General features: G+C 42.6%; 1 protein-coding gene across 2 annotated transcripts in view; it reads right to left on the bottom strand.

The window, feature by feature from the left end:
• Positions 1–22,037, bottom strand: part of KCNAB1 (potassium voltage-gated channel subfamily A member regulatory beta subunit 1) — a 453,996-nt gene extending 431,959 nt beyond the window's left edge. For both annotated transcript variants that reach the window (XM_036757675.1, XM_036757677.1), the window contains exon 1: positions 21,763–22,037. In XM_036757675.1, the coding sequence (XP_036613570.1) occupies positions 21,763–22,037 (275 nt within the window). The remainder of the gene's footprint in view (positions 1–21,762) is intronic.
• Positions 22,038–23,586: the final 1,549 nt, after the last annotated feature.

The following is a 23,586-nucleotide window of genomic DNA, read 5'->3' as shown; positions in this document are numbered from 1 at the left end:
CTCTTTGATGAAGGGAACTTCTTGAGGAGGAAACTTACTCTACAGATGCAGTTCACCACCCTTTCTGCATACCCTAGTCTCCAAGAGCTTCCTAGAACACTGAGGCTGCTACAGCCAGTGTGTGTCAGCAGCTTGACTTCAATGCAAGATTTCATGGCTCCTGGCAGGCTTTCTAGACCCTGCACCCCACTGGCTCTCGTGGTATACAATAAGTGATTGATAAAAGTTTGTCAATTGATTGGCTAGAGAGAACTGATGAAAGTCTGGAAGATATTAATCTGCTCTCCCTCTTAGGAGACAAGCAATGATGATGTTACAAAGATGGCGTTCATCCTGATCCCAGGGCTCACAGGCTTCAACATGGTGATGTAGGTTTCCTTGAAGGAAGATGAGGTGTAGCCGGCTGCCACAGTCACATTTTTGTAGTTTTCCCCAAACCTTTGCAAGAAGGGCACATCTAAAACGTCAGGGACGGCAGATGCCACAGATGCGTGGAAGGATCATGGGTATAATGGATGCATCATCCCTTGAAGCTCAATACAAGCAGTAAATCTTACATTTGAATTCAGATCTTCTTGACTCCAGGCCTAGAGCACTATGTACTGCACCAGCTATTTGAGTTGGTGTCCGATTTTTTTTAATATATGTCATTTTATCACTTTCAAACACATGGTCGTAATATAGTTCAGGGGTTCTGAATCTGGAATCTGTACACTGGTTTTTGTAATGTTTTGGTAACTGCACTTCCTTTGTCATCCTATGCATTTTATTTAATGCATCTAAGAATGGGCTTCTGAGACGGGGGCCTAAGGCTACCCAGACTGCTTGTTGAAGGTGGTAGAATCAGGGGAGCATAGATGAGGGGGGCTATGGGGATCCATGATCCTTTGAACATAGGTCTCAAGCTACAGTAATGTTGCTGATGTCCCAGGTGGGAGGTGGTTTAACGTTAAGAATGTCCCATGTTGAAAATTGGAACATTGTTACATTGCTGGTGGAGTTGTGAGCTGATCCAGCCATTTTGGAGAGTAATTTGGAACTATGCCCAAAGGGCTATGAAAATGTTCATACCCTTTGACCCAGCAATACCACTTCTAGGGTTGTATCCCAAAGAAATCACACAAGTGGGAAAAGGATCCATATGTACAAGGATATTTATAGTGGCTCTTTTTGTGGTAGCCAAGAATTGGAAATCAAAGGGATGCCCATCAATTGGGGAATGGCTGAACAAGCTGTGGTATATGAAGGTAATGGAATACTATTGTGCCATAAGAAATGGGGATGATACGGACTTCATAACAACCTACACGACATAATGCTGAGTGAGCGGAGCAGAGCCAGGAGAACACTGTACACAACCACAGATATACGGATTCTGTGAGGACCAACCCTGACAGACTTCGCTCCTCTCAGTAACGCAAGGTGCAGGCACAACTCCAAAGGACTCACGATGGAGAATGCTGTCTACATCCAGAGAAAGAACTATGAAGTTTGAATGCAGATTGAGGCACACTTCATGCTTGCCTTTTTCTCTTCTCTTTTGTTTTTGTTTTTGGGTTGTTTTTTTTTTTTTGGTTCTGTTTCTTCTTCCTCATTATTCATTCCATTGGTCATAATTCTTCTCCGCAGCTTGACTAGTGTATAAATTAATTCAATGCGAAGTCATTCGTGGTAGTTATATGAGATTCCATGCCGTCTTGGGAAGGGAGGGGGGAGGGAGGAGAGAAAATCTGGAACTCAAAATTATGTAGAACCGTCTGTTGTAAACTAAAAATAAAAATAAATTAAAAAAAAGAATGTCCCATGTTTACATGCTAACAAATAAGTGAGAAGGTTTGTAAGTGCCGTGTGTTCTTTGAGTGCCGATGCTATCGTTGAAGAAGAGCTTAGAAAGAGTTTGTTGACAGACCTTCGCCTCAAAGCTTCTGTTCTTCTCTCCCCTCCCTTTTCCTTCCTTTCCCCTCACCCCCACACAATTCACTTTGCTTACTGCCAGTAGGGAGGTAAACTTAAGGCCGCTGCACCCATTCTCACAGCATCACCATCACCAGCTGTGGATCATGGGCTTCCAGCTTTGTGAGTGTCTGTTGCAGGTGGGTGGGAGCTTTTCTGTCCCAAAGCAATCAATCTCTGCCAGATCTCTTATCAGGGAAATCACAGTCCTGGGTTTGCAGCGTCTGGGGGTTATTATGGAAAGGGGGTCCTGCCATGACCCCAGCAGCGGCTCTTGGAAACCTAATTCATGCAGACTCTCAAAACAAACACCCAAATGGTTCTTGGACACAGGAAGAGGAGCAAAGATAGAAACCCTTCAGCTGCTCTAGTCAGACATCCCAGGCCTATGGTGGACTATGCCTCATCACACACTCCATGCATAGCCCTGCCATCTTGCTCTTCACCATATAGGACATTCCTTCTCTCATCTCCCTCCTTTTGCACAGGCTGCCCCCTATGCCTAGAATCCAACCCCACTACCTCTCCACCTTGTAGAATTCCTAGCTTCCCTCAGGGCTTAGCTCAAATGCCAACTCCTAGAGGACTTTCTGGATTCCCTCCCAATTGCTAATCCCACCCCCAAATTACTTTGTATGTCTGTTCTGTATACTCCCCTATATACATATGATCTAACTCCCCATCCTCACCCCAGGAGTATGGGAGCTTCCTGACGGCAGCTGTTTCATTATTTTTTCTTAGCAACCTACTAATAATATCTAAATGATAATCACTTCTTATGAATGAATGAATAAATGAACAAATAAAAGAATGAAGAAGTGAATGGATGAACAAAGATTTTCATTCCATGAGCTGGCATGAAAGAAGCTATTTACTTTTCCAAGGCCAGCCTAAGCAACACCTATCCAGAGGTTTCTGTGCCTTCTGTTTAAAACAGGGCAGTGAGGGCGGGTGAGAAAGTGTTAAAGAATATAAGGTCTCTGTGTTGTCTGTAGTCCCACTAAAAGAAGAGGTTTAATTTACTATTTTTGTACCTTGAGTAAGCTTTGTAAAATGTGTCCTGGGTGAACAGCTCAAAATACACTCTTAAATTAACTTTTAATAAAATTCAGTTGGGGTCAGAGAGAGGCCCCCAAGGCAACGGTCCTCCTTGGGCAGAAGCCTCTGAAAGCATCCAGCTGCTGCTGGGGGTGTGGTGGGGGGGGGGGGTCAGAGAAGGGAGAAAGAAGTAACACCAGAATGGACAAGGTAAATGATCACCTGTGGTGTGGCAACTTGGTGGAGAAAGGTTGGACAGAAAGCATAGCTTCTGGTCACTTCATTTTTAACTGATTATTCTCGCTAAGTAAATGCTAAGCTCAGTTGGTCCTGAAGCTTTTCCTAAACTGCCTTCATGCTGGTGCCTTCACTCCAAGATTATCTCCAATTTATCTTGTGCATCTTGTTTGTACATGGGGACTTCCATGTTGTTTTCCCCATCAGACTGTGAACGTCTTGAGAGCAGGAACTGCTTTTTGCCTTTCTCTTGCCCAGCTCTTAACACAGTACCTGGCCCATAGTAGGTGCTTAATTAACACCTATTCATGATTTGACTGAAGGAGTATAATTTCTGTCATGTCCTCTAATTTTGGTGCTGTGTGGGCCAAAGTCCAAAACAACCCACCCTAGTCGTAACTGTGGCTAGGAGTCCTGGTCAGATCAGGTCCTAGAAAATAAAACTAGGCAGAAAAAACTTCAGTAGCTTAAGATAGGAATGAGGATGAGAGCTGCAGAGGTGGGGGTGGGGGGAGAGAGCTGAACGGAGCCTCTTGCTATCTGTGTATAGTGGGAAATCATAAATGCTCCACCCCACCAACCCTCCACCCAGCTGGCTCTGCCCCTCCACAGACTTTGTTTTAAAAAGGCTACATACCCTTGTGGTTTAATGGGGATCAGCTTTAAGAAGCTTACCTTAAGGTAGACATCACAGTAATGGGGCTTGAGCTGAAACACAAGCTTAAACTCCAAAAAGAAAATACTGTTGATTGCGGATGTGCACGCCCAGGAGAAAATGAATCAAAGAGGGTTACAGTGTGCCAACCAACACACAGAGCACCTCCATTTCTTGTGCCTTGGACATTTTTCTCCATCAGCCCAAATGACTTCCTGACACCTGATAATACTCAATGTACCTAACTGAAATTGCTATGGAAATACGATGCATCACTTTTTGGTCATCATTTCAGGAATTAGCCCCTGGTTCTCCAAAATAGCCCCTGTTATGAGACTTCATAGGACTCTAAGACTGGGAAAAAGTTTTGCCCAAAGTAACACTACCATGCTACTATGTTAAACTTCACATATACTTTACCTATATGCAGTCCTCCTTTTCTGTTCTTTATATGGAAATGTTCATTGGCTGATACTTCTCAGGTTCTTAATAAAGTAAATTTAAAAAAATTGAAAATTAAAATTATATCCCCCCCATAAGCTCTGACATGCTTTAAAAGATAGAAAGAAAGGAAGGAAGGAAGGAAGGAAGGAAGGAAGGAAGGAAGGAAGGAAGGAAGGAAAAAAGGAAGGGAGGGAAGAAGGGAGGAAGGGAGGAAGGAAGGAAGGAAGGAAGGAAGGAAGGAAGGAAGGGAGGGAGGGAAAAAGGGAGGAAGGGAGGAAGGAAGGAAGGAAAAAAGGAAGGGAGGGAGGAAGGAAGGAAGGAAGAGCACTGTCCAGATTGTAGCAAGGCCTATAGTTACAGCAAAGCAAAATTGGGAAACATCTGGCCACAGCTGGTCTTTAATCTTCATCTCTTCTCATAACTCTTGACATATTCTATAATGATATAGCCATGAAAAGGGGATTCTGGTTTCCAAAACTTAGCTGAAACTGACAGATGTTCATATTGGGTCACCCTAGTAGCCTTCCGTAACACTAACAGATTTACAAGCCTCAGATGCCTTCAAGGACATTAATTCCCTTGAGAGGGACACATAAAGAAATTGTAGAATTTCTCCACCTCCTACTTTGCTTCCTTCCTCCTCCTCTTCTTCCTGTCTCCACTGTTATATAAATGCTTAGGTCTTCCTATGAACTGCTGCCACCCCCTAGCCCTGCACCCATTGATATTAGGCAGCAGGAGTACAGAACACAGAGAAGGATGTACTACAGAGCCTTCTTTTGCTTCTACATGGCTCACATGGTAGACAAAGAGCTGAAGGAGGAAGAGGGAAAGCCTGCTACATTGGAGTCTAGGAGGAGGCAGGTGCACTCTTCTTTGGTCACCTACCCTTAGCATCCTGAGTCCAGGTCTAATTGGGGGGGGGTGGTACTCTGAGTTAGCCTGGTATCAGCTGGTAAAGCAGAATTGAGAATGCACTGAAGTCATTTTCCAAGTGCCTAAAGTTGATGTGGGACCGACACTATTCAATATCTGATTCTTGTTAACAGGAGGGAGTTTTAGATGGAGCTCTAAGTGGAAGACTCAATGACAAAATAGCCAGAACTAAATGATATGAAATTATAATGACCAAGTTTGACCCCAAAGAAGAGATATGAGAAGGCATATCCACCTATTCTTTTATAAAAGTGGGGGACCCTGGGTGTGGAACACTGCATATTACTTCAGACTTTCTTGAAATATTGGTTAGTTTTGTGAAACTTTCTTCTTTTTTTATTCTTTATTATAAGGGATGGCTCTCTAGGTGAGGATGAGAGGAAGGATAGAAGAGGTGATATAAAGACAAAAGATTTCAACTTTTAAAAAGAAACCTTAGAGAAATCAGACCTGCCCCCAAGACTCAAAAAGTCAAATTTTATACACTATTTTTTTAAAAAATAAAACAATATGACCCTGTTTATTTGAAAATTCTGAGTTTCTTGTCAGTTTCTGAAACCACACTAGACCCCAAGCATCCAACAGTCACTGAACAGCCAAGAAGAGGCTCCATCATCTGCAAAATGAAGGTTGGATGAGATGGCCTCTCCAGTCTCTTCCAACTCTAGAGCCATGATTCTCCTTGAGTCAAAAAACTATTCAAAACATTATTCAGTCGTGTATTAAGTTCCTATTGTATGCTAAGCTCTGGGGTTGGGGCTGGGGATACAGAAACATCCCAGTCCTCAGAGAGCTTATGTTCTATTGAGGGAAACAAGATCTGTGGAATATAAAATTACACAAAGGGAACAGGAAGAAAATAACAGAGAAATAGAGGGACCAGGAGAGGTGGCTCTCAAGCTAAAAATCTGAAAGCTACTAAGAATTGTCAGATGTGGCCACAAAGAAGGAGAGAATCCCAGGCATGGGGGCAGCCTGTGTGGAGGCATAGACAGAAGGTGGAATGTCATGAATGGGACCTAGGTCACCTGGAATGTAGTGAGGAAATAAGAGCAAAGCATAACCAGTCGGGAAAGGTTCCTAGGAGCCACACTGAGAGATTTAAGAGCCAGACAGAGAAGTCTGGACTTTAGTGGACTGACATGGTCACATCTACACGGGGAATTTCCTCTGGCAGCGTGTGGAGGATGGATTGTGATGGGGAGAGAGGAGATAAGACCAATTAAGAAGTTATTGAGATACTGTAGGTGAGAGGGTATGAGGGATGAACTGGATGAGGGAAGCAGGTGGGGTCCAACATGAAAGATGTTGAGATTAGAATAAGACTTGGGAACTGATTGAACATGTAGGGTATTGAAGAGAACCAGAGGAATCGTGATGTCTTCCCCAGAAATAGGGAAGTTGTGGGGGAGGGGAGGGTTTGGGAGGGAAAGATACTGATTTCATTTCAGACACAATGAGTCTGAGATGCCTCTGGGATATCTAATTTGACGTATCCAACAGATGACTGACACTAAGGGGAGAAACTGGCTAGATCTATAGATCTGTGAGTCATTTGCATAGAGGAGATAATTAAATTCATGGATCATAGGACGATAGAGGGAGATGGAAGGCTGGCTGGCCCATCCCTTCATTCCACACAGAGGGAAACTGAGTCCCAGAAAGTTCAGTAACTTGCCCCAGGTCATTCAGGGAGGATCATGTGGGATATGAACCCATATCATTTCAATTTTGAGCTAGTGACCATTGCAGTACCTGGCTGTAGTTCCGATGGCCAAATCTCTACAGACTCGCCAGCTCTCCCTGGAACCTGTGCCTGGACCTCTCAGCCTATTGCCTCTTGCCAGCCTGCTGGGGCATCCAGGCACTGCTCCACATCTGGTACCCACTGCCCCCTGCTTTTTCCCAACTTCCCCTGCTCTTCTGCTCTATGCTATCTAGGGAGACAGGTGCTAATAGCCAATCATTGACATTCCCTGACTCCAAATGCACAGCGGTCTGACTCCCCTCCCCTAAAACCTGCCCCCCTGACTACCTGCTGGCTGGTTTGCCCAGGTAGAGTCCCAGCCATCCCTGGTCTGCCCTCTCTCACTGCCACCTGAGCCCTGGGTGATGTCCACAGCCGAACATTAATCTGTGAGCTTGGCCCCCGTTTAAAGTATTCATCAGGCTCTTCTGGACACTATCCCTTTCACCCCTCCCTTTCAATCATCCGACTTCTCATCTAGCGCTGACCTTGAGGTCACTCTTCTTTCCTACTCATTTCACCCTAAAGCAAAGCCCAGTTAAATTCTCTTGTAGCTCATCAGCTCATTAGCAGAATTTGGAACTATAAAGTACCTCTAAGACCAGAGGCCTCAAACACTAGACTGCAGACTGCATATTGTAATTGGGAATTATTTAATAAAATAAATAAATAAAAATACAATAGAACATAGATGTGGTTTAAAATGTGGTTTGCTAAGTCAGCCTGCAGCGATCCTTATGTACAGTGTAGTGGTCCCCATTTCTATTTTTTTCCACTTTATAGTATTTTATTTTTTCCAATTACATGTAAAGATATTTTTCAACATTCACTTTTATAAAATTTTGAGTTCCAAATTTCTTCTCCCTCCTCTCCACCCTCCCCAAGAGAGCAAACAATCTGATACAGGCTATGCATGTACATATTAAACACATATGTTCCATATTAGTCATGTTGTGAAAGAAGAATCACAACAAAACAGAAAAACCACAAGAAAGAAAAAAAAAACAAAAATGGTATGCTTTGATCTTCATTCAGATTCCATAGTTCTTTCTCCAAATGTGGAGGGCATTTTCCACCATGAGTCTTTTTTGAACTGTCTTAGATCATTTTATTGCTCAGAAGAGCTGTCTACCAAATGATTGCACGATGTGGCTGCTACTGTGTGCAATGTTCTGGTTCTGCTCACTTCACTTTGCATTGGTTCAAGGAAATCTTTCCAGGTTTTTCTGAAATCATCCTGCTCATCATTTCTTCTGGCAAAAAAGTACTCCATTACATTCATATACCATAACTTGTTCAGCTACTTCCCAATTGACGGACATCCCCTCAACTTCCAATTCTTTGCCACTACAAAAGGACCTGCTATAAATATTTTTGTACATGTAGGTCCTTTTCCCTTTTTTTATGATTTCTTTGGGATACAGACCTAGTAGTGGTATTGCTGGATCAAAGGGTATGCACAGTTTGATTGCCCTTTGAGCGTAGTTCCAAATTGCTGTTCAGAATGGTTGGATCAGTTCACAACTCCACCAATAATGCATTAGTGTTCCAATTTTCCTACATCTTCTCCAACATTTATCATTTTCCAGTTTTGTCATGTTAGCCAATCTGATGTGTGGTACCTCAGAGTTGTTTTGATTTGCATTTCTCTAATCAATAGCAATTTAGAGCATTTTTTCATATGACTAGAGAGGGCTTAAATTTTTTCATCTGAAAATTACCTGTTTGTATCCTTTGACCATTTATTAATTGGGGAATGACTTGTATTCTTATAAATTTGACTCAGTTCTCTATATATTTGAGAAATGAGTGGCCCCCATTTCTATTTTAGTTGGACACCACTAGTCTAGTTCATCCCCTTCAAATTTTTCAGATAAAGAAATCAATGCCCAGAGAGTTCAGGTTGCTTGATAAATGTCCCATTGCTGGCAAGTAATATAACTGAGATTTGAATCCAAGACCTCTGACTGAAGACAGGTCTTTGTATGGCCAATACCTAAACACAATGTCTGGCAGTATTAGGTACTTAAGAAATGTTTTTTCATTTAATGATCAATTCATTTCAAATCTGTTTTCTCAGTCCCTGGAGAGAGAAAAACGTCCATTTTGTTCTGGGACTCAGGTCCACCCCTCAAATTGAGGTTAAAACTTCTATGCTTGTAGCCATGCTTCAGTTCCTTGGATTATACTCCTAAAATTTCCTTCATTAGATTTTCTCCTCTTCTGTTTTGGGTTCAAGTCACTGAACTGAGCCACCCAGAGCTGATGTTTCTATTTTAGGAATGCTAAGGTCTCCTTAGTTCTCATCTGCTTAAAAAAAAACAACTTAAATTGAACCAACAAACTAAAACCACCTCCAAGCTCTTTTACCAATTTTTCTTCACTTCCCACCCCACCCAAATCAGTTGTGGCCATCTGGGTTCCTAATCTCCCAACCAGAGGCACAACTCCCACTCAAGGAGTGCCCCTTGCCTGTTCTCTGACCCATTAGCAGAGAGCCATGGACTCCTCTAGGGTGGATGCCTCCTTGGTACCAACCAGAATCTGCATCTTTCTCAAGCAAAGGTGAATTGAGGTCAGGGAGCAGAGGGGAGGAGCTTTGACAATGGGGCTCAGAGCCTGGCCTTGGAGTCAGTTCTGCCAATATCTTGATTGATCTGGACCGGCAAATAAAGAACCGGTTCATCCAATTTGTACGTCACTCTGAGTTGGGCAAGCATGCTAGTACTAATGCTCTTTAAAGAGCCAGGAATCAAATGGACGATGACCTTGATAGATTGGGGAAATGCTCCAACTGACAAGATCATATTCGTTTAAGACAACTACATACCGATGTAATATACCCAAAAGGATGGGAAAAGATTGGTAAGCTACAAATAAAGATTAAAAAGACTCTGGAGTTGGGGGAGCTTATTTGACTACAGATTGACTTTGAGTCAGCAACATAGCATCATGGGGCAATTTAATTTAAGATGCATTTAATGGACCTACTATGTGCCAGGCCAGTGGCAGCTTAGAGTAATGGAGAGCTGGCCTTGGAAGCAGAAGAGTCAGAGTTAAGTCTTACCTCTGAAGTGTGTTTGTTATGTGACCCAGGGTGAGTCCCCTCTTGTCTCAATGTCTGAGGCAACTGTCTAAGAGTATTAGTTATGAAGCAAATGCCAATCAACATTGGTAGAGGGAAGTTTCCTCACTGGTAAAATCACAGTCCCAACCATTTCCCCCAAAATATAGAAGGCACTTCACTGTTAAGAGATATAAAACACAAAAGAAAAATAGTTTCTATTCTTAAGAAGCCTTAACTCTGAGAGAGTGATTATCTGAGCACTAGACCTACTGCCAAGAGACTTGGGTTGAAATCCCAGCTCTGACGCTTACTAGCCGTAGACTGTGGCCTGGGTTCATTTAAGCTCTCTGAGCCTGTTTTTTGACAGCTAGGTGGTACAGTAGATAGAGCAGTGGGCCTGGAATCAGGAAGATTCATCTTCCTGAGTTCATATCTGGCCTTAGACTCTTGCTAGCTAGTATTCTCATCTGTAAAATGAGCTAGAGAAGGAAATGGCAAACCACTTCAGTATCTTTGCCAAGGAAACCCCGAGTGGGGTCACGAAGAACCAGGCACCACTGAAAAATGGCTCAATAACAAAAGAGCCTGTTTCCTTCTCTTTAAGTTGGGGGTGGTCACAGAACTGGAACTGTCTACCTTGTAAGGCAAATGCTTCTCAGAATTTTATTCTGGTGGTGGGGGCAGAGAGGGAGGGATGGTATGTCCGTATGACTATGGCTTCTATGAGAAAAAGTTTGTTTGGGAGGTTAACTCACAAAAGGGAAGACTGAGATACCATGATTGCCATGCTCCAATCCAACAACCAGGATTTCTGGTGTGTTAGCTCCCTATACGAGTTGTTATTGTTCAGTTGTGTCCAACTCTTCATGAGCCCATGGACCACAGCACATCAACGTTGTCCATGGTGTTTTCTTGGCAAAGATTCTGGAGTGGTTGGCCATTTCCTTCTCCAGTGGATTAAGGCAAACAGAGGTTAAGTGATTTGCCCAGAATCACATAGCTAGGAAGTTTCTGAGGCTGAATTTGAACTCAGGTCTTCCTGACTCCAATTCTATTGCCTTATCCACTGCACCAACCAGTTGCAGTAAGAGGCCTCATGACAAAGACAGCCACATCATTCATGAAGCCAATCATAAATCTATGTCCTCTTGCTGCCTGCTGTCATTCTCTCTCTTTGGGAGCAGTGGGAGACCCCAGAGGATGAGATGTAGGTACTATTGCCACCCACCTCCTAACACTCCTGGACTCAAGGGGCAAAATGAGACATATATTTTTTGGACATGGCCAATGTGTGACTATGTATATTTGTTATAAAGGTTTCACTTTTGTTTTGTTTTTGAGGGGTGACAGGAGAGAAAAACCTTGAAAAAATAATTTTAAAAGTTTATTTAAAAGAAGATGGGTTCTACTTAAGTAGTCAATGTTCATTGATTGACAGAATGGTATGTAGGAGTGACAAAAGAAGGAGATAGAATAGTCCCTTCTCTTGAGAAATGTTCAGTCAAGTTGGAGATAGATAGATAGATAGATAGATAGATGCATAAACAAAGAAATGAACAAATGAATGCATAAATAAACAAATGAGGGAAGGAAGAAATAAATACCCAGAGACCAGAGAATGCCAAGGAACAGGATCATAAGCACACAGATTTCACATAACCACTTACAGCTGAAAATAGGTGATTAGACTCATGGATCCTATAATTACAAGCTCCATAAGAATTAGAACCTTAAAAGCAATAAACCAGGAGAAAAAAAAATGACCAAGGAGATACAAAACAAACTTCCAAAAAGAAAGAAATTGCTTTTTTAGTTCAACCCAAGAAGTTTTATCAGGCACCTACTATGTGCACAGGCTGGTGCTATTGCTGGGGGAACAAGATAAAAACAACTACAACATACCAAAAAAAAAGCATCTGCCCTCAAGGATCTTACATTCTGTTTGAGGAGAGGAAAGAGACGGCTACATGTAAACCAGAGAGTGCTAACACTGGGGAAGACAAAGAAAGAAAATTCCCAAGAGATGATGCCAGCCTGGGGCCTTGAAAGAAACTAGGGGCTCTAAGAAGTCACAGTGAGGAGGAAAGGCATGCTAGGTGTGGGGCAAAGCCTATGCAAAGACCTGGAGGCTGACTGAATGCCAAATTCAGCAAACAGAAAGAGTTAATTCAGTATAGAATCTTTTCTTGGGGAGCAAAAATCCTTTCTCTTAAAAATTAAAAAAAAACCACTATGAACTCTTTAAAAGCTTTACTGATCTTCAGACTAACTCAGGGCAGCTGTCAGTCCTGGCTTTGGTTGAAGAATCCTGGCTATCTTGTGATTGATTCACTTCAACAAATGCTTATTAAGCCCCTACTATGCGTTAGGCACTGTACTAAGCACTGGGGATAAAAAGAGGGGGCAAAAAAACAGTCCCTGTCCTTCAGGAGCTCACAGTCTAAAGGGGATACAACAAAGCAAACACTTCTATATACAGGGTGAATGGCAGATTATCTCAGAGGAAAGGCTCCAACAGTGGATTGAGGGGCAGAAAGAAGGTGGGAGACAACTCAGTGATTAGTAGTCATTAAGATCTTAAAATCAACACTGGATCCAGATGGCTAAGCTAGAATGCTCCCAAGGCTTGGTGGGGTCCCAAGGGAATTTAATCTCTGCGTCCTGGAATGACAGAGAGGAGGGTTATGACTTGGTAAGTCAGGAACTTTGCAAAGTGGAGCCAAGTGAAGAGAGAAGAGTGACACAGATCTGAGGATGTGAATTCAACCAAAAGGTGAAAAACTGAAAAGGACAGTAGAAATCCACTCCAAAGTGGGGGCCATGGGGGAGGTGGGGTTAATACTCCATCCATCTCAATGTCCCTGGTGGTTTCCATTTTGCAGGTCCATGCCAATAGAGCTTGTCTTTTCTTTTCACAGTCTTGACATTAAAAAGTTCTCACATCCTACCTTGGCAGTGGCTGTATCTCATATGTACACATGGTGATCCACCTATGGGGTCTTATCCCTTACCTGTCTTCTTTGATGTTTTCTTGCTAAATATTCATGGGGCACCACAGAATCCTCAGTGGTCAGATCCAAGACTGAAACCAATTTGTTCGTTATTAGCCATCTCAAGAGCAGCCCCAGCCCCAGTCACCTTCATGAATTACAGAAACTCCACACACCTCACAGAAACACAACATTTTAGAGCCAAAAGGGATCACAGGGTGACAGAGCCCAAGCTAGAAGGGATCTTAGGTCATCTAGCCTGCTGGCTACATATGGCCCAACACAGTTCAACCTGAACCCAATGGTTGGGCCATTTGTTCCACCATGTACATTGCACATAGTAGGATCTTAATACATGTTTGTTCAATAGAGTTGAGTTCATATCTCATAAATCTAGATCTGGAAGTGACCCTAGAGCTTTGTTATGCCAAAAATGAGAGGGATGGCCTAGACCAGTAGTGGTAGAGGAGGTGGGGTTTACTATACTGTACATGAGGATCCCTGCAGACCACATATTGACTTAGAAAGTCAAGTATTAACATTATCTGTTTTATTGTGTTTTTATTTATTTTGCTAAATATTCCCCAATTTATTTATTTACATTTGTTTATATATATATATATGTAATGTTTATTCATGTATATTCCCAATATTATTTATTTATTTGCTAAATATTTCCTAATTTGTGTTCCATACTGCCAGTCTCCACCTTTCTCTCTGCACCATATCTAACATAGCTCATCTGCCCTTTCTTTGAAGATGTCCATTGAAGAGGAAGCCACCAGCTCCTGTGCCAAATTCTCACACTTCTTACACCAAGCCTAAATTTGTCTCCTTTCAACTTGAATATAACTAAGCCTTCTTCCACACGCCAGCCCTTAAATCCTTGAAAACAGGGTCTGATCCCCCTCAGCCTTCTCCTCTCTGAGATGAATGTCCCCAAGTCCTTCCCCTGAGTTTCATATGACATGGTCTGGAGGCATTTCACTGTACTGGTTAGCACCCAATGGGGGCTTTTCCTAAACTGTGCTGCCTATGACTGAACATAAAGGGGAGATGGTGGGGAAAAGACTGGCTCTGGAGTCAGAGGACCTGAGTTCAAATCCTGCCTCTGATGCTTATTACATGGGTAATTTTGGGCAAATCCCTGGGTGTCACTTTACAAATGTGTAAAACGAGAGGGTTGGAGTAGATAGACCCTGAGGTCCCTTTCAGCTCTAGTTCTGTGATTGTGCTCTGGATGTGGTCTGACCATGAAAGAATACAGCCAGTGTAGTCTTTCCTTACATTCCTGGGAGCTTTGCCTATCACCACAGCAGCCTGATTTTAGGAGAGGCAATGACAACAAAAATAGCACAAGTACTTTTGACAGCTACAGATCGAAGCAAACATGCAAGTCACTTAGCCACCCTCGGCCTCAGTTTCCTTTTTGCTAAAATGAGAATATTGGACTAGATGAGCTCTGGAGTAACTTCCAGACCTAGCTTTATGAGATAGCAACTCAACTCAGTTGAAAAAACATGTAGTAAGGGCCTACTATGTGCAAGGCACATAGTGAAACAAATGGTCCAACTATGGGGTGAGGGAAAAAAGGCTAATAGACTGTTTCATCGAGTGGCCAAGAATCAGAGAAAGAGACAAAGCTTGAGTCAGAGTTCCATCGTCCATGTTAAATGTGCAGGCAACCAGGCCACTGAGCTTCCAGGTATTATTTCTTAAAAAATAACCAAGCTTTCAAGGCCCTGTCAATAATAACCCAGCTCTCTTTCTAATTCTTTCTTTCAATCATTTAATAACAGCCTTAATGAGAAATACAGGATATTACTGAAGCATGGCCTGAAATAATCCTCAAATCTCTCAGAGCAGATGAACTGGAATTAATCTGCTGTAAAAGATTTGAATTTAGTCTTCCCAAGGGGGCAGTTGGTTTCTGGAGCACTCCTGTTATTTTCCAATTTCTCACTCTCTCTACCTCTCCATCTCTCTCTCTACCTCTCCATCTCTCTCTCTCTCTGTGTCTCCATCTCTCTCTGTCCCCCTTCCTCCCACTGAACCACCAAATGTGAGCTGGAAGGGATCAAAGAAATCACCTGGACCTATGTCATCATTAACAGATGAGGAAACAGATCCAGAGAGGTAAATTCACAACACTTCTTATTCGGATGGGACCTCAGAGGCCATCTAGTCCAACTAGTATCTAACCCAGATTCCCCTCTACAGCATACCCAACAGGTGGCCATCTGTCCTCTGTCAGCTTAATTTGCATCAATTCAATATGCACTCATTTTTAATGTTTTTAAATGGATTTATCTGAGGTCTTCTGTTTTTACATTGCATAAACCTGCCCCAGTATTCCCCTCCCTTCTCACAGAGAATCATCGCTTAGAGCAATTTCTTTTTAAAAAAGGACTAAGAGAAGAAAATTTAGCAAAACATCAATATATGAAAACCAAAAAGTTGGATGCTGTGTCCCACATCCTTGAACCTTACCCCCCAACCAAATCACATCACTGCATTTAAGTGTGACAGGGGGAGGTGTCTTTTCCTATTTCTTCTTAGACCCCAAGCTGGTTCCTTAAAATTTCACGTTTTATATTGTCTTGTGGTATTTTTTTCAACTTACATTGTTCTGAATATTGTTTTTCAGGATGTGTTTATTTGAATTTGCTTCTGTTTATGTAGGTCTTTTGATTCATCATGATTGTCTCTTCTTCCAGCACTCTGATATTCCATTACATTCATCTACCCCAGTTTGTTTAGCCATTCCCCAATCCATTTGTTTCTGGTTCTTTGGTACCACAAAAAAAAATGCCACAATGAACATTTGGGGGTATTTGGAGCTTTTCTTATTGTTATTGACTTCCTTAGGGTATATGATTAGCCATAGAATCTCTGGGTCAACGAGATTGTACATTTGGTCACTTTATTTGCAATAACTTCCCTTGACATGTTTTGGACATGTTGAATTTCAGATGCCTCTAAGCCATCCAGATGGAGCTGTCCAGCTACCAGCTACCTTCCAAGTAGCTCATCCCACTCTCGGTTCTTTGTAAGTAAATCTACCATCTATCTGGAATCAGTGTCTCTGGAGCATCCATTTGTGTCTCCAGATTGGGACCTCAGGGTCCAGCAGAACCAGTCTGATTCCTCTTGCACATGACAGCCTTTTGAAGGCTGCCATAACTGCCCTACATCTTACCTCACTAGTCATTCTTCCCCAAAGCCTTGCAGACCTAGGATGCCCAGAAAATAACAGGGTTGACAGAAACATGCTGTTAAAGGAAAGAGCAGGGACTCAAGTCTGGATATCTTGACATCATCCATGGCTTTTTTCCACTACAATACCCTTCCTCCCAATTACAGCTGCTACATGTTCCTGGACATGTCAAGAAGCGTTCCTACCATCACGTCCCCAGAAGTGACCATATTGTCATAAACAGACATAGTATCCAATCCAAGCTTTTGTCCCTACTTTAATTGGCTCAAATATTTTATTAATAATAATAACTAGCATTTGATATAGTGCTCTAAGATTTGCAAAGGACTTAACAAATATTAATTCATTATATCTCACAACAACCCTGAGAGTTAGGTACTATTATTATCCCATTTTATTGATGAGGAAATTGAGGCTGAGAGAGGTTAGGTCACACAGGGTCATACAGCTAGTAAGTATCTGAAGCTCATATGACAAGGTCTTGAGGCACTTCACTCTACTGGTTATTCACTGAGGCTGCATTTGAACTCAGGTCATCCTAACTCTTGAGGCAGCTAGGAGGCACAGTGAATAGAGTTCTAGGCTCTGGATCAGGAAGACCTGAGTTCAAATGCAGTCTCAGACACTTCCTAGCTGTGTGACCTTAGGCAAGCCACTTAACCCTTATTTGCCTATGGATCAGTGATCCACAGGGGAAGGGAATGGCAAACAACTCCAGTATCTTTGCCAAGAAAACCTCATGGACAGCATTGCTGTGCTAGTGTCCACAGGGTCAGGAAGAGTCAGGTAAGACTGAACAATAACAACATCCTATAAGTCCTGGATTCCTCCCCACTGCTCAGCCAGTCTGCCTAAAAAAGGAGTTGCCCTGACTTTCTGAGCAACATAAAGGCAGAGCTGTGCAAGGAAGGGATTTTCCTAATGAATGCAGTCAGTTCCAAATGAATAGGAAGTAACTCTGTGTTATAGTGAAAGGTAGACAAGGTATTTGCTGTTCTCTCCCACACTAAGAGACAGACAAGATCATTGCAGATCAAGGATGTCTAGCATTGTCCTTCCAAGTGAGCTTTGGAAGCCATTCGTTCTAGATCCCACATAACCTGATTCTCCTTATTAAATGAAGAGATTTTAAAAAGAAAAAGGAGAAAGACAACAGAGAGATGTATATCTATGTATTTGTATTTAATGTGTGTGTATGTATGAGTGTGTGCATATCCAGGGTGGCATCATGGATAGAGAATTGACCTAAGGGTCTGGAACGCCTGAATTAGAGTTCTACCCTTGATACAAACTGACTGGGTGAATGGACAAATTGCTTAACTTCTCAGTGCCCCCAGGCAACTCTCTCAACAAGACTCTAAGTTACAGAGAAGTTACCAACTTGAATTGGCATGGGGAGCATGGAGCCAAGACAGCAGAGAAAAGGCAGAGATTTGTCTGAGCTCTCTCCAAAACCCCTCTGAATTGGCATTGAAAGTCCCTCACCAGGAGTTCCTTACCCCAGTGATAGCACAGGTCCAGTCAAAAGTCAAAACCAAAATCCAGCCGTATGTTCATAGATACCCCATTGATGCTGGGTCACACTAATTGGAATTCTCATTACACAAAGAAATCAAAAAAGGCAGGCCCCAGAGGGATAGAGGTAGAGACAGAGTGATGCATGGGTATATATATAATATATAGACATATGTATTGTCTCAAATAAAATCCAGAGAGACAAAGTTTCTGGGTGTTAATAATCAATTTATTACTTAGGCTAGCCAATAATCATTAAATTGATGGTCAGGGATTTCTCTTGATAACCAAAGACGAGAAGGGGAAATAGAACTATTCCTTTCGACAGGGAACGCCCCTCGCAAACAACATCCAATCCTGATTTGTGGTCAGTCAATAGGGAAGTGGGCTAAAAACTCCCCATTCCTCCCAATTACCACATCTTTGAGGAGGAGGGGAAATATCAGCTGAAAACATGGCCTGGTCATGAGTTTTGAGCTGCCTCTGGCAATCTGGGCACCCTGACCAGGTTCTTCTTCATGAGTTGAGTTGCCCTAAACTCTAATGAAGGGGAGCAAAGACAAGAACTCTTTCCTTTGGGAAGTGACTTCACCCAAACTGGATCCTGTTTATACCATAGATGGAAATCAGGTTTCCCAATTGGGTGGGGTCCTGCCCAGATGCCTTAAGCAGAGCTGGAATGCTTCTGATACCATTTAGCTGGGAAGGAGGGCTACTCTCTAAGCTAGCATTTTGACAAAGAAAGGAATATTACAAATTGTTATTAATAATCAAATGATACAGCATTAAGATTAATTTCTCTCAATATACACATATACACATAAATGTACACATATACACAATTTTTCCTCCTAAAAATCTTCCTAGCTTAGGTGACATTCTGATCTGTCAGGAAGAGACCTGCCATGTAAAGCTAATGTCATGGAGAACTTGGCTGCATTTTGGTCTGTGGGGCAGCAATTGTCTAGTCATGTGGATGCTGGACTCCCAAAGGGCACATCTCTGATCGATAATCAATGAAAGGAAATGTTATGTAAGGAAGCCATTACTGGAGGTTCCCTTTGCCATTTGACTTCTTTTCCAGAGGCTTATTTCATAATGGATTTATGAATTGGGGCTTAAATGTGCAGTTCCCATCAATGACAATCTCATTGAAGCTGCCCCTGAATGGCACCATCCAACCTCAGTCAGCTCCCCAGAGTCGGGCGAATTGCTTATTCTCTGCTTATCTGTCATTTTTGCTTCCAATGCGCCAGCCCATTACAAGTCTTAAAACTACTCCATAATTACTAAAAGCTTTATCTCATTCATTTTCATAAATATGTCTTTTTGAATAATGGAGTAAATCCAGATTATGCCATTCCATCAATGCTTTGGAAAGGAGACAGTCAAAGTCTCTGGGTTTGATGAGTTTTTGAAGTTTCCAACTGAAGAACTTTTTCACTCAGTTGCTAAATAAACTTTCTTGTAATGTCTCACAATAGTCTCCCAATTGTTCTTACTACCTCCGGTCTCTCCCTATCTCCAATTCATCTTCCACACAACTGCTGAATCAGAGATGTGGTGACAACCTCTCACTCCAAAATCTTTGATAGCTCCCTGTGGCCTTTATGACAAAAATCTTCAGTGTAGCTCCTGCACATTCTGACTCCCACCTTTCCGTGTGACTCTCATTCATACACCATCCTTCTCAGTATACTTAGCCTGCTGGCTGTTCTGTGGGCAGGGAATCTCTCACCCCCATGCCTTTGATTACTGGTGATTGCTCACATGTCTTGAAGGTAATCCTTATGGAATACCTGGCTTCCTTCAAAAGATAGCTTAGGTCAAAAGACCATCTTTTCCAAGAGCTCCTTCCCGAGGTCCTCTCTCACTTAAATCTTCGTATTCCTTTGCACATACTTGCTAAATACTTGTATACATAGAGCATTTCCTTCTCCCTTCCCCACCTCCAATACAACCCATCTGATGGTAGAGACTTCATTTGTCTCCGCATCCTTAGCTCCTAGCCCAGTGTCCTGCACAAAGCAAGAGCTTAATAAATGTCTCCTTGAATCTAGTCTTCTCATATCTAAAATACCTGTCTGAAGCATGCTCAAGGAGGGCAGATGACTTTGACACAGAGAATTGACCACAGAGCTTCAGCCCAATGAGGCAATCTTCATCATCTGTTGGCATTCATTATACTGTTTCTTTGAAAGGGAGTTTTGGATGTTCTACCCATTTCATCGGAATCCTTCATTTCTAATCAATTTTTTGTAACCTTATCAGAAACAAGTTGGCCACAAAGCTGTGATTTTTCTCTGGCCATGATACTTCTTAAACCCCATTGCCTAAGTCTTAGAGGGTCTGCAGTCTGTGTCAGTAAGGAGAGGAGTACACATACCAAGGAAATCTTGAATTTCTAAAGCACGTGATTAAAAAAATGACCACCTGAAGTCATTATTTCCAGAAAATTATCTCTACTTTTTTTGAAAATTTCCTATGAATTAAATAAGGGGTCCAGACTAGACCAGGGTAGGGAACCTGCAGCTGCAAGGCCACATGTGGCCCTCTAGGTCTTCAAATGTGGCTCTTTGAATCCAAACTTCACAGAAAAAAATTCTTTTATTAAGGGGACTTGTTCTGTGAAGTTTGGATTCAGTCAAAGGGCCACACTTGAGGACCTAGAGGGCCACATGTGGCCTCAAGGCCACAGGTTCCTCACCCCTGGACTAGATCATCACCTTAAAGACCCTTCTAGTTTCAATTATATGTTCCTGGGATACACAGGCTCTGGAGGCAAAGGTCCTGGGTTCAAATCTTGGGCAAGTCCCTGAATATCCCTGAGCTCAGTTTTCATGAGTAGGATGAAGAGATAGGACTGGATAGCATGGGGTCCCTTCTAGCTCTTAATCTAGGATGCTATGTGTGACCTTGGACAAGTCACTTCATCAGCGTGATTCTCAGTTTTCTCATCTGTATACTGAAGACCTCTTTGGTCCTTTCCGGATCTCATTCTGGGATTCTGTGTTCCTAAGACCAGGAATATCAAATTCATTTTCTAAATATATCTGGATGGCAGAATTTCCCAAGCTTTGTTCATGTGCTTTGCCCCAGTGGCACTTGGGATTTGTGAAACCAGTCTTGTCTTGAATTATTTGAAGCCAGCCTGGGAAAGAGTTGAAAGGAATACTGCAGGGATTTTCTCTGCAGTACCTATGATCTAAAAAATTCGACTTTCTCTCCTGACTCCTGAATGTGTTCTGAAATGTAATCAGCCATGGGTTGGGCCACACCAGCAGTCCATGTTTACTCCTTACCAGCAACAGCACACCTACTCTACAAGTTGGCTGCTCAGCTCGTACCCGGGAACGTACAGCTATGGATGTGAAAAGGGACGCAACCAAAGGATCAGCAACAGGGAACCAAGTGAATTCATTACTGGATCAGAGTCTTAGGAGTCTTAGGGCAGAGTCTTAGGAGTCATCTTCCTCCTCAGCCTCCCACTCCTACCCCATCAAGTCTCAAAAGAAAGGAAGGAGGCAGGATGGAAGAGGATTATTTGTTTGACTTAAATTAAACATTTCCTGTCCTAGATAGAGCACTTTCAGTTCTTCAGCTATTAATAAAGTGAAATTTTAATGGCATATACAGCTCTAGAGCATCTTCTCCCACCTTTGCCCCAGGGTTGGCAAGAAAACAATAGGGGATGTGTTATTTGGCATTTTCACCAAGTTCCTGCTCTCCCACCCCACCCCTTATCCCTTTTCTAAAGTGTCAGTCAGCTATAAAGAAACCAGAACTCATAGAGGGTGGTATCATGATATGGAAAGAAAGCAAACCAGCCAATTTGAGTTAGTTGTACTTTTCGAGTTGTTTTGGGTTTTGGGGGTTTTTTTTGTTTTGTTTTGTTTTGTTTTTAGCTTTCTCTTTAAAATGCCTTTCAAAGAGGAAGAGCAGGAAAGATGAAAAGAACCTTACCTATGAGGCATCCCGGTCGTGTGGGCGACAGTGTGCTCAGATGACAGGTCCCATATTTTCAAATACCAGTTCATTTCCAGTTCACGTAGCAGAGCCAAACGCCGGGCCCTGAGCTGGCTCGGGTCCGAGGTACTGAGCTGGTTGTCTGGTGCATTTTCTGGGGCCCTCTTGGGAGATTTGTCTTTACTCCCTACAGAAAGCACAGATTGTTTCCGTAACTTTGTGCTCTCTTCAGAGATCTTACTGCCCACAGCCCCGGTCCTGGCTGCCAGCATGGTTAACAGTGGTGTGGCTGTCTTGCTAGAGGGAAGCTCTAAGTCACTGTCATCAAAGTAATTTGAATTGATTTTCTGCTCCTAACTCCCTCCACCCCCCTCAGAGCCTCCTTCCCCCATAACCTCCTCCTGGCCACAGAGCTGTAATTAGATCCATGTCTGTGGGGCTCAGCATGAAAGGATAGCTGTAAGCTTTTCATGGCTATATCTGTGGCAGCTGCTTACCTGGGATGTACCGGGCCACATCATTTGTTTTTAATAAACTCAAATTTAATAATCTTCCAGTTGGTTCAAGGTTATCTATTTCAAGGAGCTAACCCTGCTGCCATCCTGACTATAACTTTTTATGCATAGCATCAATGATACTGGGACTCAATTATCTTTGATCTACATGTCAGAGTTTTATTACTAACTTTATAACAAAAATAGACTCCTTATGATAAAATATTCCCCCTCTCTCCCCACTACAACCCACCCACCAATCTACTCTGAATCTTGGTAGAATGTTTTAAGTGTCATGGTGACTTTTATCAAATTAACATATCATTGGAAAGGAGATCTACAATAATTTAAGGGGGCAGTGAGTAATACTTTTTGTGTATTCTCAAAATTTCTGCCTTAATAGATTTTTATTTAATCTGCAAGATAGACTTGTCCAAAAGTCAGTGAAACCAGGTACAGGTTATGTGCACTCTGTATTCTTGTTTCATTGTGAGATTCTCATTTCATCTTTATTCACTGACCCTCCCAAAACTGGAAAGCATGGGAGCCCAAATCAATGTTTAATAGCTGGAGAACTGAGACACTTAAACTAAATGTGGCTGTACATGCTCTTGTCCTTTGGAAGCATTTTCCTCTGTTAGTGCATTTGGAGGGGAAAAGGATGGGGAATGAATGAATGATGTGAGTGAATCTCTCTCCCTCTCTCTCTCTCTCTCCCTCTCCCTCTCTCTCTCTCTCTCTCTCCCTCTCTCTCTCTCTCTCTCTCTCTCTCTCTCTCTCTCTCTCTCTCTCTCTCTCTCTTTCTCTGTGTGTGTGTATGTGTGTGTAGAGACAGAGAGAGGGAGAGAGAGACAGACAGAGAGAGGGAAACAGAGACAGAGAGAGAGACAGAGACAGAGAGAGAAACCGAGAGACAGAGAGAGAATCTTTCCAGCTCTCATGAAAACTGATTTGTGAGAGGAAACAAATGGTATGAATGAATTGCAGAGTCATAAACTAGAGTTTTTTCACCCAGAACAAAAAAAAAGGGAAAAAAAGATTTCTTTGCTTGGGGGAAGGTGGCAACATGAAGAAGAGTCTGATCTTGGGTGCAGACATGTTGGGAGGATGGATGTGGTCTTGCCCCCAATTCCTTGGGGTGAGGGAAAAAGCAGACCCAAGAAGAGGGTACCATAAGAACAGGGTTCTGGGAGGAGGTAGTCCTCTCTCAAGGCCTCCTGTCCCTTTCAATATCTGTGGGACCAGGCCATCCCCTCTGCCAGAAACTGTGGTCATCCCAGAGTCCTTGAAGTCAAGGTGAGAAGCTAATGGGTACTTTGGGAAGGAA

The sequence above is a fragment of the Trichosurus vulpecula genome, chromosome 4 (genome assembly GCF_011100635.1).
Source record: "Trichosurus vulpecula isolate mTriVul1 chromosome 4, mTriVul1.pri, whole genome shotgun sequence".
NCBI lineage: Eukaryota > Metazoa > Chordata > Mammalia > Diprotodontia > Phalangeridae > Trichosurus > Trichosurus vulpecula.
Note: the sequence above shows the minus strand (reverse complement) of the source record. Positions and strands in the feature narration are given on the sequence as shown.